The following is a 17,944-nucleotide window of genomic DNA, read 5'->3' as shown; positions in this document are numbered from 1 at the left end:
TATGGGATATATTGCATATGTAGGATATTGGAGTTTGGCCATAATCCAAGAAATCCTGAACTATTCTTATACCTGCATAATTATAGAATGGAATCCAGAGATCAAGAAGTTAAAAGCACTTGCCTGATTTTTTTTCTTCTGTGACTTGGAAGCAAGAGTTTCCGGCTTCTTCTAACTACATGTCACTAATGTTAATAACAACTGTGCTCCTTTAGTGGTTGGGAAGCTGTGTCGTTCTCATAGGACCAGTGTTTTCAAATGAAGAGAAGCCATCAAGTTGCCATTTAATTTTGGATGTGATATAACGAGATAAGTGCAAGTAACAATAAAAGGGAAACAGGTCACTGCAGGAAGATCAAGTGCCTGATTACTGTGTGAGAACTGCAGGTTCAATCCAAGCCCAAAGAACTCTGTGCCAGGTACAACATCATGGAGCTATCTCACAGTTAATTAGGGGGGGTGCATTATAAGATGTGAGCAGGCAGCCCTGTTATGTATATATATATGGGAATACAAGTGGGAAAGTGCAGTTCATCTCAATTTACCCTCAACTACCCCACTGCCTATACCGTTGCCTCATGTCTGTGTGAGTAATACCCTAAGGTCAAGGTGGTGTGTAGAAACTCACACTGTTTTGCTCAGAAAAGCCGGTCATAAGTGGATAATTTGTTATCAGGTATCTATTTTAGCATTTCTAGAGTACATCACACCATTCTCTCCAGCTACAGCACCCCACTGTTAGTGAAATGGAAAATCTCAAGTAACGCTTGTAATACTTTGGCATATATGTGTAGACCTGGGGAGTTTTTTCCCTGCAAATAGTTTACTCTTTCTTTCTCACACCACATGCAATTTCAGGGAGATAAGGTGGCAAAGAGACATAAAAATCAATGATCAGAAAATGAAGTGTTGCAGTTCTGCCTATGAATGCATACAGGGAAAAGTATACATCCTTGAGCTGACTTTGTCAGTTCCACTAATACCGTGCAGTTGTCGGTAGTGCTGTGCTGTATTAATAAGCTTTAAGCAAAGATTCCTGATCTTCCAGAAAATTTCAGTATCTGTCAAATGACCGATTGTCATGTTAGATGTGACATGTAGGTATTAGACTACAGATGTAAGTATGGACATTTCTGATCCAGATAAAAACAATCACGGATTCCAGCTGTGGTTTTATGAAGGAATCTCCATTCCTGCGTGGATCAGTTGCAACACGGGAACGTGGGGCTGGGTTTCCATTTCATGGGCTGTGCTGCTGTCACAATGGGCAGCGAGTTCAGGTGTGTGGTGGAGCTCCCCTGCAGCCTTTGTGAAATGCACGGGGAAGCTTTTATTTTGAAATGCTTTTATGAGATGTATTAGCATAAAGTTCAGTGTTGGTATATTAACTCTTCCAAAAACAGTCTGTAGACTGAGACCAAAATACTAATTAGCACTCTTATATAACAGCTTAGGGTTCCGTAGTAGTTTTTGTCTGAAAGATTGACGGCCAAAGGGGTTTACTCATTGGAATGACGCATCTTTGAAAAAAAACAGTGAGTGTCAAGGCAGTCACCAAACAAGGAGACAGTAATTTTAAAAGTATGCACTAAGGACTACTTCTTTCCTCCACCATGCACAATTTCAAGCACAGGAGCTTTCAAACAAGCACCGCTAGACCAGCTAACTCTTGTTGTTTCTTGTTTTATTTGACTACTATGCAAGTGATGGACTGGAGCCAAAGAATTCAGCCTCAGCAGCGGCAGCACTCGGCAGCACTGAGCCTGGAGCAGCCCTCCGGCTCTCAAGTTGTGCTTGGACCCTTGTGTCCGGGAGGAAGGGAAAGTCATTGCCGTGCAGAGAGGCTCCTCGTGCTGCCCTTTGTGACTGCTGAGATGTGCTGCTGGGGGAGCTGGGAGGGCAGCTCTGCCCGGTCACTTGGGATGTGGGAAAGATGGGCAGCCACGGGGGCACTGGAGCTGGTGCTTTGCTATCTGTTACAAGCATATAACTGAGCTTGTTGAGCCGTTAATGGACTTGTTCCCTAGTCAATACCTTACCTGGGCTCTTGCTTTGATTTTTGTTTCTTTGGGCTGGCTTTTGAAACATTACATTTCTATCAAACTGCCTCCTGGTCTTTGGAAATACTGCAAGGAAGAATGCAGAATCCCATTAGCTGAAAAAGTCAATGCATTTTCCAACAGAAAAAGAAATCCCTATGAAAATTTAAACAGAGTGCTATGAAATGTTAATAATTGCTTTTTCCACTAGCAGTAGCATTTTATAAGTAGAATTAGATCAAAGGACTGTAGATTAATCAAATAAGAATTTCTCTGTATGGTGGTAATGTCTCTTTGGATAAATACCGTGCACATCATTGACACTGGGGAGTCTCTGGGATATTTATTCTTCAAAAGACAGCAGCTGAGTGACTGACACACTGACTCGGCAAGCTGGGGTGGGGATGGAAACCATCCCGTCCTGGCTGCTCAGGCTCTCTCCCCATGCACCTGCGCAGGAATCCTGCCTCTCCACTTTGCACAGCAAGGCACAGGGGAGACTGGTTGCTCCCACTCCCTGGCTGCCAGCAACCAGCCCTGTTTGGGAGTATAGATGGTAGTGGTGCCACCTCTTTCGTCTTGAGTTTGAAGTCCCTGATGGGAGTCTCAGGGAAGACCACAGAGCCACACCTGGAGCAAAAACCAGCAAGTACAGGACTTGTGGGTACTGTAGATGGTAATAACAGGTAATGGAGGATTTCAGTCTAGAGCTTTCATTTTAAATTTCTAGTACCCAGAATTATATTTCTCCATTTTATGGCACTGGAAAAGTCACACGTTGATTAGGAATAAAATTCATGAGGTGTACTGAGAACAGATTGCATTGCAGTAAAAATCTACCCTAAGGAGTTTGCATGGAGTGAAATTTTAATGAATAATTGTGAATGAGACAACTGTCCTTTCTTCCCTTCACATTTAGGTGCCTACCTTTGCAAGCTGCCTGACCCTGTCCTTTATACTGAGGCAGGTCCCAGGCAACGCCACTCCACAGCCCTGCCCTGGTGGGCAGCCACCTACCTCCAGGCTGAGGGTGGGAGGAGAGCTCTGTCATACAAAGGTGCGTCATGACATATTGTTGGCCTCGAGGCCGGAGAACAGGACACAGAGCCTTCTGAGTCCCACTATTGCCAGTTTGTGCTTGGGAAGTTAATCTCCAGGGCTGTGAAATGACTTCCCGTGAGCCAGTGGCGCTCCTATCAGAAACGGTCTTGATCACAAAACTACCTGGCAAGAGCTGTGCTCCCTTAGAAATCAGCTCATGCTAGGGGTATATTAAACCAAAATATTAGTATTTTCAAGTGTAATGGAAAATGGTTTGACAGGCGTACTAGGAGGGCCTTTTTAGTATATTTTTACTCAGATTGGCTTCCCACTTGCTGTTGAAAATGGCAGTGTTCTGCTTCCATTTCATTAACTGAAGAAATGGCATGTTTTGCAAACTCAGTGTTGGTAAGACTGAATGAAAACAGATGCCTCTCTGCCTGTTAAAAGAACTGAAAGATGTTATGGGGAGGAATCTGAAGAACAAAGTTCTCTCCATCCCCTTCCTCTCTTGCAGGCTGTGACCAGTTCTTGGTAACATTAATATTAGGGACTCCTGGGTTTTGTTTACTGCTCAGTGCCTGCTGCTAGGCGTTGTTGATTTCTTTTTCATCCCAAGGGCTTCATTTGTTCCAGTGCTCGTTGTACCGTGCGGTTTTGGGGATTCAGACAGCCCTTCCGTAAACGGACTTTCTCTTGGCAAACAGGGGTATGATTTTGAGAAAACTAGGGAGGGCATCTTCTCCAGAGATGAGTGGAGAGCTGGGCAGCGTGGAGCTGAGGAGGAAAAGGCTTTCTGCAGCCCTGCATACTCTAAAACAGGCATTCCCGAGTGTCTTCAACTTTTTCTTCCCTGCTTTCCGCAGCGGCCGGGGACAGCCCCTGGGTGCTGGGCAGGCTCGCCCTCCCGGGGCTGCGGCCGGCTGGCTGTCCCGGTGCAGGGGCCGTCCCGGTGCAGGGGCCGGCTGGCCGTCCCGGTGCAGGGGCCGGCTGTCCCGGTGCAGGGGCCGTCCCGGTGCAGGGGCCGGCTGTCCCGGTGCAGGGGCCGGCTGCGCTTCCACGGGCTGGACTCGGAGCGATTGGCCCGTGCGGATCATGTGGGAGAAGCAGGAATCCTGAGTTGTAGCTTTTGGCACTCCTTTTTCTTTTAAAGCGCTTGCTCTTTTCAGCTCCCTAGGGCTTGTTGCCTCCCTCCTTTCATTACCCTGATTATAATCTGGAGTAGCCACAACGGAGAGGGACGGAGCGAAGCGATTTTAAAGGAGCAGAGATGTTGAAGCAGGTGCCCAGGACATCAGGCACTAGCTGTTACTACCTAAACTCGGTGTCATCTGAGGGCCAGGAGATGTACTTACGATATGATCAAACTGCCAGGCGCCCTCCCTACAGGATGAGCAGGATTCTCGCCCGTCACCAGCTACTGACGAAAATTCAGCAAGGTGAGTTAATGGCAGAAGCCCTCCTTAGCCTGGCATTGTCACAGGGTCTGCAGGTCCCGTCTTTCGTATGAGAACAGGTTTTAATGCCTCATATTTCAGACTCTTGTCTTGTCTCTGTTCTGGACTAATCTGGCTAGACTCAGAGTTTGAAATAGTCATTCATACCTTTCTGTTTCTACACAGGCACACATACACTGAGAAACAAACACTAGTGCATGATTAGCTATTTAACTAAATTGTCTTTTAATCATAAACTATGTGGTAGCTTTGGTGCTGAAGTTCGTCTTTTCTGACTGGCAGAGCAGTTACTGGCATCAGTACATTTGTTCGGGATTGCTACAGGTAAAACCTGCCCGTGGTAAAGCAGAGGGGGAGAACAGATGATCATCCAGTTAAAAAAAAAAGAGCAGAAGTCCAGAGCTGTTGGAAGAAGGCAGCTGGGATAATATTCTTTGGAAACAAGCATGTGTGGCTGTCAGAGGGTTAGAAAACTTGTCACATGTCCTTAAAAATAACTGCTGACTTGGCTTTGTGAAGCTGCTTATGCAGTTCATCTAGACAGTCATTGCAGATATATTGATTTTGTTTTTCTGAATATATATCTCTACAGTACTAAAGCTAAATGCAGATTGGCCTCAGGACAAATCATTTGGCCTGTGTGTGCAGTTTAAAATAATCTTCAGAATTGTTAATGCAAAGATAAAATAATAAAAGCCAAGTGTACAGATTAAAAAGTAAATCAATACATAGTTTTGTATTGACCGTAGTTTTGTATAATAACCTGTATATCAGTTTCCAAAGTTGATGTGATCCTACATGTAGAAAAAGACTATGTCATGTGTTTGTCATGAAAAACATTTAAAATCTCTGACGACAACAGTCACTTTCTTGACAGCTTGCAAAAATATGTTTGATTCTGCTAACTAGGGGCAGGCATAGAGTTAACAACATCTACTGTCATATCTGGCAAGTATCACAAAAACTGGTGTGAGCTTCTGACCAGCAGCGGTTAAATGGAGTGGCTATTTCTGTGTGTTGCTTTCCAGTAAGATTCTTTATATCTGTGGCTGTCAAACTCTGGCAGAAGTACAGGGATATAGTGATGAAGCTTTTATTGCATTTATAAAGAAAACAATACATAATTCTTTGGCCAGCTTTTTAAAAAGATGAAAAAGATAGTTTCTGTGGCAATTAGAAAACTGCAGTTGTTTGCAATGCGGTCTCAGGAACTGGTCGTGTTTGAAGGATACTGGTCCTCACTGCTGCGCTGATTTCAGGAAGGATATTATGTCATTCTGTGTACTCAGTGTACAGCCTGGATTGAATGGAAAGAAAGGGTAATTTATTTCTCTCCAGGTTTATTTGAAAATGTTTTGGGTGTAGTACTAGTACTAACTTAGTTTTCAAGCAGCAGCTGCAGATGGGATGGATTAACACACCTCCTGTACCTGTCATGGTGCTGTTCAACGTTCCCTCTTGTAAGCCATAACCCATCAGCTGTCTGGGACAGCCAGGGCTGCCAAAGCCACCCAGCAGTGCTGAGGCTTATGAGAGGCTGTGTGGTGGGTCACAGAGGAGTTTCTGAGTTGTAACTGTTCTTCCTGCAGCTTGTTGCATGGATGATCTGTCTGTGTTGAATGGCCTCTGCTCCTCTGCCACAGCTTTCCAACCTGTCCGGCACAGAGCTGTGGGAGATATTTGTATAGCACCTTGATGATGTGATACATGTTACGGTTCAGTATATGAAATATTTGTGTATTATGCATCTTTCTTCACTTTTTGTATTGATGGAAAACTGGGGACAGAGTCTTCTGTTAATTAGATGTCAGTTCATTAGCAATAATGAAAGTAGGTATGCAGATAGACACTGATGTCTGTGTATGCGCCATATGTAGGAATACACATATCTAGTGCAAAGCCATAGGCAAGACATATTTCCTCTGCAGTGCCCCAAGTATTGACTAATAATTTTGAGTTGGCAATACCAATATAGCTAGTGTGACTAAATCTGAAACCTTCAGTTTACACTCTGGATGAAAACCCTAGTCCCATCAGTCACTGACAAGACTTTCACCAGTTTTTGCTGGGTCAGCATGTCACCCTCTGTGCTTGCCTTGTTTACACTGTAAGCAGTGTGAGGATACTGCAGTCAGTTCCAGCCCCTCTCCGAGAAGGTATCGGACGAGTACTGTAATATGGATGGAGGTATCAGAGGTGAGTTTTACCCCATTGGCAAGTGGGATTTGTTACTAGCGGAATGCCACAGAGCGATTTATCAAGAATGCATTGAAAAGTAAATCAGGGGATGCAAGATGACAAGCAAAAGTTGCTTTCAGTCACCCAGTGGAGTAAAGCGTGCAAATAATTATTTAGTCTTGAATTTGTATGTCCTTGAATCATACATTTTAAGGCCATTAAGACAATGTGTTTGAACACTGCTACCCCAGTTTTTGTGTTAGCACCTCCCCAATTGAATCATTTGAATTATATGTTTAGAAAAACATCCATCCTGAATTTTAATATTGCTGGAATGGTAAATCCTGCCTGATTGGTTGCTTTGCTGAAAACAGATCTGCCACATGTTTAAGTAAGTGCTAAGCTGCCTTGGGGCTTGTTGGAATACCTGCTCTGTACTTCTTGTGCAGATATTTTTCAGTTGCTGGATTTCAGACTGCAGGGACCCACAGTAGGAAACGGTGAAGTTCTTACATCGGGGATATTTTTCCTTAGTGAAAGGAATTATTTGCAAAATCACAGTGCGTCCAATTTACAATGTATAAAGCAGTCAAGGCTTCCATTCCAGGATAGGAACCTGGTTCATTAATGCAGGGTAATACAGTGTTGCATATACTGCTATCTGTTCAGTCATCAGCTACATGTACTGTTCTAAACGATGCTAAATTGCCCTTATCATATTGTGCAATACAGCTTGATTTCCTCCTTTAAAAACACGCTTTCTGAAGAAGCTTTTCTTTGTGTTTTCCTTCGGTGTTAGTTAAAAATAAACTGAATGAATCATTAGAGGAATTAGGCCATTTAATAATTTCTAAAAAGAAAACCACCACATGGGAAATGAAAGGAACTAGACTGTTATTTTAATCAGATCATACTTTGAAAGTCCTAAATATTTGGTTTATGTACACCACCGACTCCTTGAGGCAAAATTATGTGGTGGCCTGTGAATGTGTGTAGTAATTATCTGTCTGATATTAAATAGGTATTTTCAAAATGTGATCTTTTGATGATTCCCTTTCCCCCATAAGCCCGTTAGTTTCCATGCTGAAGGGGACACATGCCTCAGCATAAAGGAACAGGGTGTAGCATGCTTGGTCTGAGGTATTTATTCAAACTGTGTATGCAGTAACTGTATGAGAATTCATTAATGATTACTCATGTTCTCTTTAAATAAATAAGGTGGTGACTTTCAAGAATTTATATTACATGAGTCACAAAGTTGTTATTTCTTTCACAGTACATGGCTAAATGCAGTGCAGAATAGGAAATATAAAAAGTCGCTGCAGATAAAAAGTAAGGAAGAATTAAAGCCATACGCTGAAAACATTACATTGAAATCGTTGACTGTGTAGTACAAAGTAAGAGCATAAGCCAGGATGAACAAATCAACATCTGCCCCAGAACAGCTAGGCATCGCTGGTAAAGAAATGTCCCCATTCATCCACAGTAGAATCTGATTCTTAGCCTGCACTTTCAGTAAGAAAATGGTATGAAGAAGCAAATGCAAATAAGACAAATTCCTGTTCTCGGTGAGTAGATTCCTGCCCACAGTGAGTAATGCTCTGTGATTTGTCTCAGTTTATGTCCACAGGCAAGAGCAGTTGAAAAAAATTGTTCGATGGAGCGACCTCAAAGCAAACTTTAACTTTTCAAGGCAAACTCAGCGTTCAACAGTCAGCAGATATTTTGTACTCTTATATGTTGCAAGTTCAATTTTGATCTTTAATGAGTACTATTTTTTTCTGTGTCACCTGCATTTGTCTGGTTTGAACGAGCATTAGAGGTGCAAACAAATGCACCTTTCTGTCTATAGTCTTCCCTTTGGAGCTAGTTCAACATGTTTAATTCTTCTCTTTTCTAAGCATGAGTACAGTTTGTGGAAAGCATTACAGAAGAACACGAGTGACTTGGCAGAAAGCTGTGCATTTTAGGTGACTTTAAATTTCAACTTAATGTAAAAGAAGCTGTAATATAATCCCATACTCAAAAAGAGCTTGGAAGTCATGTAAGTGAAAACATTGCAGTCATAGTCTGCAATAAAAAAAGCCCAGATCACATTGTGGATACGCGCACAGGTATGGCATTACCTGTCCGTCCCTGGAGATGGGAAGTGTGATGCAATTATGTTATTAAAGACTGTGGTTTTGTTTAGACATACAAAGAGGACAAAATACGGTTGTTCAGGCAACCTGGACTGTAGCATTTCCCATGTTCTGGATGCTGGCCACTTTACCTAAACATCTTTAAACCTCATTATCTGAACCCACAAATTAAAAGATGAACCAACAAGATTCAGCCTTGGTGAACACCTTCACTTAGGTCATCTCTGCCCAGTGCCAGTGACCTACTTATTGCCTCTTGAGCTTGTGGGTTAACTCGTGGCAGTAGCAGTTTGTAGTTCCCATTCAACCCCCAGTGCCTCTGCGTGGCTCCGTGTCTGTGCCCTGGCTCAGGCACACAAGAGAGGACAGGTATGGGTCTGCAGTGGCCCAGGGCCCTGGGGGGAGCATCCTCAGCTACAGAGTTGCCTCGCAGACCTCAGCTGAGGCATGGTCCGTCACCCTCTCCAGCATCAGACATGTGTGTGGCAGGCATGTGCTCACAGCAGAGGGATCTTTGCGTTGGTTAAACAATATCAAGTCTTGACTAAGTCTGTGAAAACTATTTCTTACAGTAGGTGAAGATCCATTAGAAGCTGAGACCCTACATCACGTGAAGCTTCTTAACCATCGTCCTTTCTTCCTTACACATTATCTTTCCTCAAGTCCTTAGCTCTAAACTCAGAGAAACTGGAGTTTTTCAATTAAATTGTAGGATTTCTTTAAAAAAATTTTTTTTTTCTAAGCTTGTACTCTGAAATTGTTGAAGTATTTGTGTGAAACGTTTGCACAAAACCCTGTGAATGTCCTGAGGGGTATTTATAAACTCAGAGTGCCCTGAGGTGTGCTTATACAAAAAAAATTAAAAATTAAATAGTAGAATGAAAGATTGCCGTCCAGCTAATGAAAGCTTCATAGACAACAGGGCATTTGAAATGGAGAAACTTTCACTAGGGCAAACCTGGCAAAGAGGTTCAAATGCTGAAATTGTCCAGAAATACCTGTGTGGTGTGTATCAAGAAGTGACCTGTGTGGTACCAGAGATCAGACTCAATGATGATAGTGGTTCCTTCTGGCCTTATCACTTCACAGCCACTGAGTGTCAGAGACAGTTCTGCTGACGTGCAGGGTGGACACTGGGAAGTAAATGTTGGCTCTTCTCTTTAGTTACGGGACTTATGCTCTCAATTTCACTGAAAGCAGGATTTCAGCCAAGGTGAAATCTTAACTTGAGACATTTTTGTTTTGAAATTGTTTGTGGTGAAATGAAAAGCTATGCTATGTATCTTTGTATTGATCACTGAGGAGATTTTTAATTTTCACATTAACTCTTTTGTAAAATTACAATTACAAGCCAGTAATGTTAAAACACATTGAAGCCAATAGATGCAAGATGTAGGCTCAATACATGAATCATTACAATAGTAATTGGGGTTTTTTAGTTTAATAAAATGCTACATAACAGAAATAAAATAGAAATTACTCACAAAAATAGATTAAGAGAATCTGTACATGGCACTTGTTACTGTGAGACTCATGTCTGTATTTATACATAAATCCCTGAAAATAAAGTGCAGTATTTGTACCATGAGCACCATAAGTGTTAATTAAAAAGATCTGCAATTTTAGATTCCAGACAAATACTGTTTTTCTCTCTACGCAACAGATCCTTATGGACTTTTTTTGTTGTTTTGATTCAAATGCAATAGCATCTTAGCCATAGTCATTGTTGTTATTTTACTCCTATCATACAATATTCTCAGACTTTTAGTTGGACGTAAACCATAAGTTCTAAATTGAGGTGTTTCATACAGGGCATCACATATATTTAGATTAGTGCCTAAGCTCTAATGGAAGGGATGGAGAAAACAGGTCCCTTGTAGTTAGGCTATTCGGTTAGTAAACAATTGTCTGTACTTGTGTTTGTTACACCTTGTGATAGCCACTTTTGAGGGTAAAACGCTGAATTCTATGGCCCGTGGGCTTGATCCAGTAGATACTAGTTGTGTCATTTCTTATTTATACTTACTTTACAGGTATTTGAATGTGGGCAAGTCAGTAAACTCTCATCTTCATGCCTCGTAAAATTCTCACGTGTTGTACTTTTTGCTTAAAAACCTGTTGAGTTTCCTTGTTCAGGTTCAATGCAACAGGTTAGCTGAGCTAACTAGAGAAAATCATCACAACGCTAATTGTACACCATCACTTAGTGGGGGAGAGGAGGGCTTGAGCACCTTGACCTGAACTATTTAGAAGCTATTGAAGAGCAGACATGATTTAGAGAACTTGGGAGCATTATGGCTTAGCTGAAAAGGATGTGCGTTGACTCAGTCTGAAAACATTTTGTGGCTTTTCGTCTTTCATCTGTTACAGGACTGAGGAGGTTAATTCTGCCAGGAGAAGAAAATCACTCCATAGCACTTCAAACTGCATGGGGTTTTGACAAACACATACTCGCAGATGAGCAAAAGTTTCTGTCTTCATGATGTTAGGTGAACTCGGTGAAATAACTTTGTTTAAAATATGGGCTGCACGGTACATCTTAAGTAAATACCATCTGCCAGCCAGGGAAGCTGCCTTGCTGGAAAATACCAGACGTTTTGCTTTCCACTTGAAATCCTTTGCCAAAGAAGGGCTCAGCCCTGCAACTTAGTCAGATGAATCTTCCTCTGTACTAAAGGAGCAAAACAATAAATTCCAATAATGTCAGCTGGTATTGTTTTAATGAACTAAGTATTACAGGCCTTTAGCAATAGTTGTGTTCCTTTTTAATAGGATTGTGGTTGGAGGGGGATCTGTGTGAGCGAAGTTTTCAGGATTTGGAAGCAAAATCTGTACATATGTATTGTTATCGCTTTCATTTAGACCTAATGGCCTTGAAGGGTATCTGACTTTTTTCCCTCTTAATGTGTTAACTAGCGTCTTTCATGGTTTGTTTATTTTATTGATTGTGCCATGCTTATTTCTAATTCTCTATGACTTCAGTGGTTTAGGAGTATGGAAAAAAGTGGCAAGTTTGAAGTGGAATCTCTAATTTAATTCTAGCTTTTATCTTTTTTAGTCACAAACATGCACCTGCCAGCATCCCGTGCCCCCCGCCCCCCGCCCCCCCCCCCCCCCCCCCCCGCCCCAGACCTGCCATTTTCTGGGAGATTTCTCAGCTTCCTTCTTGAAATCACATTTGCAGGAAAATGTGACACCCTTTCATTAAGGAAAGGCATTTCCTTAAAGGCTGCAGTACAGCTTTTAATGCCAAATGTGTCCAGAAGCGAGGGTGATGCTACAGCAACACCTCTCTAACACTTCTCTACAAGGGAGCTGCTGCTTCTGCAAACCTCCCACCACGTGCTGAACCCTGTGGTTTTTCTCTAGATCTCTGCAACTCTTTCCCCTTCCTTAAACGTGCATCCTTTGGGCCACTACTTCAATGTGCATTATCGACATTATCCAGAAGCTCCTCCTTGCAGATGTCAGGTGTTAACACATCATGTTCCTGTGTTGGTACTAGCCTTATGGCAGTAAAGTGTCCCTCTGACTCTGAGTGGGCATGTCTGTACTGCTAAGTAAAAGGGATGGGAGGTGAGCTGGAGAACCCCCTACTCTGCTGAGCAGGTGACTCGCTGGCTCTGTTTTGGCCTTCTCCAGCTAGCTCAACCCAGAGCAGTTTTATGGGAAAGAGGACTAGTCCTAGGTAGTGCAGGCATGAGGTGAGTGATGCCACTTGACCAAAACCCAAGAATCAGGCTGTCTTTCATTTAGCAGTGTGAATGTAACCACTCTTGCCTCTGCCACAGAAGATGCAAAATGAGGAGACACTTTGCTCCACAGGTCTAAAGATCTAACATTAATGTTTCTGTAGTATTTACCTCCAAAACAGTAAAATATTCTTGCTGTAATACAATTTTTAATACCTGAAATTAATGAAGGAGGTATGCAAAAGTAAATGTATCCTATCATGAACTGCCTTTCCATTCCTGCATAAATGCAGAAATAAATTCTGTTAAAAAGCCGACTACTTAAGTCTTTTTCATTATTTCATGCTGCGCAGCAGACGGTTCACATTAGCTAACCACAACCCTAACCTTCTTGTGAAATCAATATCCCAAATTTGTGTAAACTCAGAACCTGCAGAGACAACTCAAAATAATTAGATCATATTGATCATCCCAATAACTGCAGCGTCATCAAGCATCCTTCCAAAGGACCTAAGATTTGAAAAGGGACCAAAAGATGTAAGATGACTCTAGATTTGAGAAGGAACAAGGGTCTCTTGTCAACACTGAGATGGCCCAAATGTAGGACTCGTGTGAAAGGCATGGCACTTTTGCATACTTTTAGCTTCAGGAAGCAGCAGAATGATTAGTTTTTCCTAGTCTCCGTTGGTATGGGAGTGGGAGTCTGGACAGGACAGGACAGGACTCTCAGAGCCACACAATGTGGCTTTTTTGTAATGTATTTGGCAAACTCAAATGTTCTGTGGGATGAATCTAAGATTTTGTCTGTAATTGCATCTGATGGCAGCATCTGAATATCTAATCATTTTGTAACTTCAGAGATAACGGCTTTCTCTTCCTGCAAACGTTTATCTGAGGGAGATAATGTAAAATCCAAAAGTTAATGCTTGGCACAGATGGTGAGGCATTAAGTCTTTGGCTATTAATTTTTTTTTCCTTTTTCTTTTCATTTTTACAGCTATATTTATCTATATTTCCGAGGACTTTTTGAAACGGCCATTCTGTCAGCTTCACTTTGTTAAAAGCATGGCGGTCTGCCTAGGTCTTATCCAGAATTAAGTGGAGTTTCTCTTCTTTTAAATTCAGCAATCATCAGACTATATCTGTTATAAAAGCCCCTTCCAAATTAGCAAGGTGAGATATTCAGAATACTTTGTCCAAAACCACTTTATCAATCATACTGCTGATTCTATATTTTTTTAGACCAGACACCCCTGCCAAAACCTGAGCCATTGCAGCAAAAGCTGCATTTCATACCACTGCCTGAGTGATGTAGCCTGGATCAAATAGTACCAGCGCTGGTTCATGGCTGGGCTTGTTACGTCTTCATCCAATGCTTCGTGCCGAAAGCCAGAGCTGTCTCCACCCCACTGATGGCTATTCAGACACTGCATGAGTGGTGCTGCCTAAGGAAACGCATGGCTGCGGTTCTTCTCTGGGATAGTTCAGCCATTCCTCCCCAGCAGCTCGCCACCCTGCCATCTTCAATGAGGGGCCGCGGGCACCAGGGGGAAGCGATGGAGTGCCCTTGCACTTGCACATGGGGCACGAGGTTTTGTCTGTTCAGACCAAGAATGATCTATTCACCAGCAGCTTCTGAAGGAAGGGAAAAATTTCCGGTGACATTTTAATTCTCTTTCATGTGGAGCTATTTTTAGATGGTACTACTGCCAGTCATATCCATGCTTTGTGTCTTTTGAGTTTTCACTGAACTGCATAATAAGCGTTTCAGCTCCCTGGCGCATAATGGCAGTGTTTTTTGCTGAAAGTCTTATTATTTCAAGTGGCTTCTTATCTTAAGATCGATTCATTAGTTCTGGCCTCTGAAGTTTAAGAGGAAATAATTGCAGTTGCTAAAATAATTCTAAATTAATTTTTTTTCAGTAATACTGATTCTCTCTAATATCAGGTTCTGAAAGTCTATTTTAAGACTGATAAAGCAGATGATTCACATTTTGGTGCTTGTAATCTGGTTTCTAACATCCACAGCTGAGTTGTTAAGCTGGGTGAGAAAAATGGGATATCAGAGGGAAACCTTTTCCGTTACTCAGATTAGTTTTTTAGTTTGAGAGTGCAAACCACATTACACCTCAGGTGCTCACAGAAAGCCAACAGCAACGAGAGCTGCGAGGAAGTGTCACTTACATTCCCATTAGGCCTGTCGTACACTGCTGCCTCCCACAGTTGCTAGCCCAGGGGCTACTCCTGACACACAGGGAATGGCTGTGAGCTCAGCTGGTGTCCCAAAACCCACCCATGAAGTACTGCTCTGGCTCCATCACTGCTGGTAGCCAGGCTTGCTGGGGGATGGAGCTCAGGTGCATGGACGTGAGACATCAGGTGGACGCACATGAGAGCAGAGTAAGATCATGTTGGCTGATTGGAATATGGTGTAGAAGCTGAGGAGCCAGAGTTTTCCTGGTTTTGTCTGTCTGTCTATCTATCTATATGTATATATATTTATATACTTTTATAAGTCTAAAAATTAGATTTCTGAAGGGACTAGGCACTTTAAATACAAAGATTTAAAACAGTTCAGTGTTGCTAGAATTTGCAATGACCCAGAATCTTCTCATCCGCCCAGAGTATAGGGAGTGCGGCTCAGTACCAGACCCATCAATCTGCCCTCATCTTTCTGCAGAATATCCTGTCAGCTCTTACAGGTGTGTGGCAAATACAATTCTGTAGTCATTTAACTGATTTAAATAGAAATTAAGATTTCAAAAAGTATATAAACTAAAACTTCTGCCCCATCCAACTCTCATTGCACCATCCTGCTCTGCTTTTTTCTGACACTGAGGGCACTGGTCTCCAGAAAGCTTTGTTCGTTAGCTCTCTAGTAACCTCCAGCTAGGACCACTGGCCAGGATTGCTCAAGGCATCCTCGTCTGGACTGGCTCTGCAAAAAGCAGACTGCAAAACATAAGATATGGAAAAAAGTGTGTGTTGTTACTTTATCATAGGCCTGATTTGTGAATGTTTCCTGCTTCTTTGACAACAATGGTGGTTTGGACTAGTTGTGCCCTGACATCAGAGACTTTGATTCAAACCAGTTATTTTTTCATAACAAAGCACACACATATTACTCAAGAAACCATTTGCTTACTTGACTTTAACCAAGTAATTATGTGATAATCAGAAGTGGCTCAGATCTCTGAGGTCACATTGTTCTAGAAAGTTGTGTTTTGGGCCACTTCTATAGAAGAGTTTGCTTAAGAAGAATGCTGCATTGCTGTTGGACTCTCATTGGGCATAAGGCCTAAAGTTGTTGTGCAAACAAGAAGAAGGTCTTCACCAGCCACCATGTATGAAGTTATGTGAGAACTAGAGGAAGACTATAGTCTGAAGTCCTGGAAGTGTCCCATCTTAAGTCTTTAATGAGGATGAATATAAGACTACTGGCATTTTCATTGTAGCTCTACAGAGTCATTTACTCCCCACGCTGGCAGAGCTTTTTATAGCTCCATGGTGCCTGCTGACTGATTCTGAGAGCAGAAAGTTTTGCAAAACCCGCTGGTCCCAATAAAGAGAGGCTGTAGCTTTTAAAATACAAGCTGAATACAGATTATACAGACTTTTAAAGATAAGGATGCAAGTAGTTGCGTGCAGGTGTTTTCTTTTTCAGCAAAACATTTGTGTCGTTGCAATGCTTGCTTTCTCCTGAGCACCTGAAGCTGACTGTTAACAGTTTTCTGGCCTAAACTATTGCCATATAGTTTGTTTTGTAGAAAACATATGAAAAACTGAAATCGTAGAATAATTGTCTTTGGTGAATGTTCAGTAGAGATGGCCACAATCAATTTAAAGTGAATCAAAAATGCACTACCCATTTTTGAATACTATTCCTTATTGACTATACAGCAGCTGGAAAACTATAGCAAGTTTTAATTATCTTCAGAAAACAAAAAGCTCTTGCCAACACATGCTGGTTATTATCAGCAGCTGCTATATGCTGACATACTCTTTCAGTTCATATGAGGCTCAGCTGTCTTAAACAATCATTGTAAAATGTAAAATAGATTCATAGTGATGATAATTTCTTGTTAGATACTTAACTACTGATGTAATTGGTACTGAATTTAGGTTCGTGTCTTTGTTTAAGCTGTAATAAAATTACATAAAACCCCAACTGTTTCATGTAAGAGGTGCAAATAGCATGCAACAGGAATTTAAAATATTGAACCATGGTGCTTTTTAAACAATTAATTAAAAAGAATCAAATTCCCTGATAGGGTTTCAGCATTTGTATAAACGTAAAATTTGACTTTCTACCTTTGAATAACAATTACTACAACTTTATCAAAATGAAAATGATACAATAATTTGCTGGTTTAAACAGGAATCTTTATCTTTTACATGTCACCCTTCTCTTAGCAGAAGTGGAGATCTTTATGGCATTCACTGTTGTCAGATCAGATGCTGCAATTTTGTCTGTTGCATAATTTAGCAGAGTTTGTTTTTTTAATGACATTAATGTACTTTTCAGAACCTGCGACACCAAGAAATATATGCAGCATTTATGCTTTAGTTTTCTGTAGAAAGACGGAAAGGTATGGTAGATTCTTTTTCAATATGTCTAGAGCCTGCATCTTTGCCAAACTGGAAAATTTGTGATTAACTTGATTTTCTGTTACCTTATATTGCCTGTGATATCCTTTAATTTTGCACTGACAAAGTATAAAAGGTATCAGGCAATCTGTAAAATGTTTTGTTTGGTCATTGGCAGCAAGGCAATTTCAGATCCTTTCTTGTCGACTTGAGTGATTGACTGAGATTTGACAGTTTCTATTCTGCAGCTTAACCTGGAAGGAAATGTTACATTCAGTGGAGTGGACTCTTGACATTTTAAGTTCTTCAATAAGGATTAAAAATACATGAGACTCCACATAGTTGTATTTTACTGAAAATATTATTGACTTTTGGACTTGAGTTTTCACCCAATCTGTTCTTTAATCAAATTACAGTCTAGCAAAATACAGTTCAAGTTACAGTTTTAAGTAGGACTTGGGTAACATTCACTCTTAGAAAATAGGTGGTGTGCATATGGTTATATACTGTCTTCACACCAGCTGTGTAAAGGACATTTTTATTTGCTGTCTCTGAGACCCAGAGTTCAGATACCTGGACAGGTCCCAGCAAAGAAAGGCACTGTGCTGAAACAAAATAGCTCTAGTTTGCAAAAAATAGTCTGTGCAGGAACATCACAGTAGCATCACAAAGTGTGGGAAATATACCTGGTTGTACTCTGGTGTTTAGAAACCACAACAGCTGGTTTGGTAACAAATCTGCTTTGCTGAAGCTTATTAAAACCTCCAAAACTTCAATGAACAAGAACCTCCCTGGCATCAAGACCAAAG

At 41.5% G+C, this 17,944-nt stretch overlaps 1 protein-coding gene across 3 annotated transcripts in view; it reads left to right on the top strand.

Moving 5' to 3' along the window:
- The window catches only part of STARD13 (StAR related lipid transfer domain containing 13), a 295,778-nt gene that overhangs the window by 173,605 nt on the left and 104,229 nt on the right, over positions 1-17,944 (top strand). Inside the window, exon 1 of one of the 3 annotated variants that reach the window (XM_056327535.1) lies at positions 4,119-4,519. The exons of the other annotated variants lie outside the window; for them this stretch is intronic. Within the exon in view, the coding sequence (XP_056183510.1) occupies positions 4,351-4,519 (169 nt within the window). The 5' untranslated portion in view covers positions 4,119-4,350. Of the gene's footprint in view, positions 1-4,118; positions 4,520-17,944 lie in introns of those variants that run through there. 3 annotated transcript variants of the gene reach the window in all.

Source organism: Falco biarmicus, chromosome 2, assembly GCF_023638135.1.
Source record: "Falco biarmicus isolate bFalBia1 chromosome 2, bFalBia1.pri, whole genome shotgun sequence".
NCBI classification, from domain to species: domain Eukaryota; kingdom Metazoa; phylum Chordata; class Aves; order Falconiformes; family Falconidae; genus Falco; species Falco biarmicus.
Note: the sequence above shows the minus strand (reverse complement) of the source record. Positions and strands in the feature narration are given on the sequence as shown.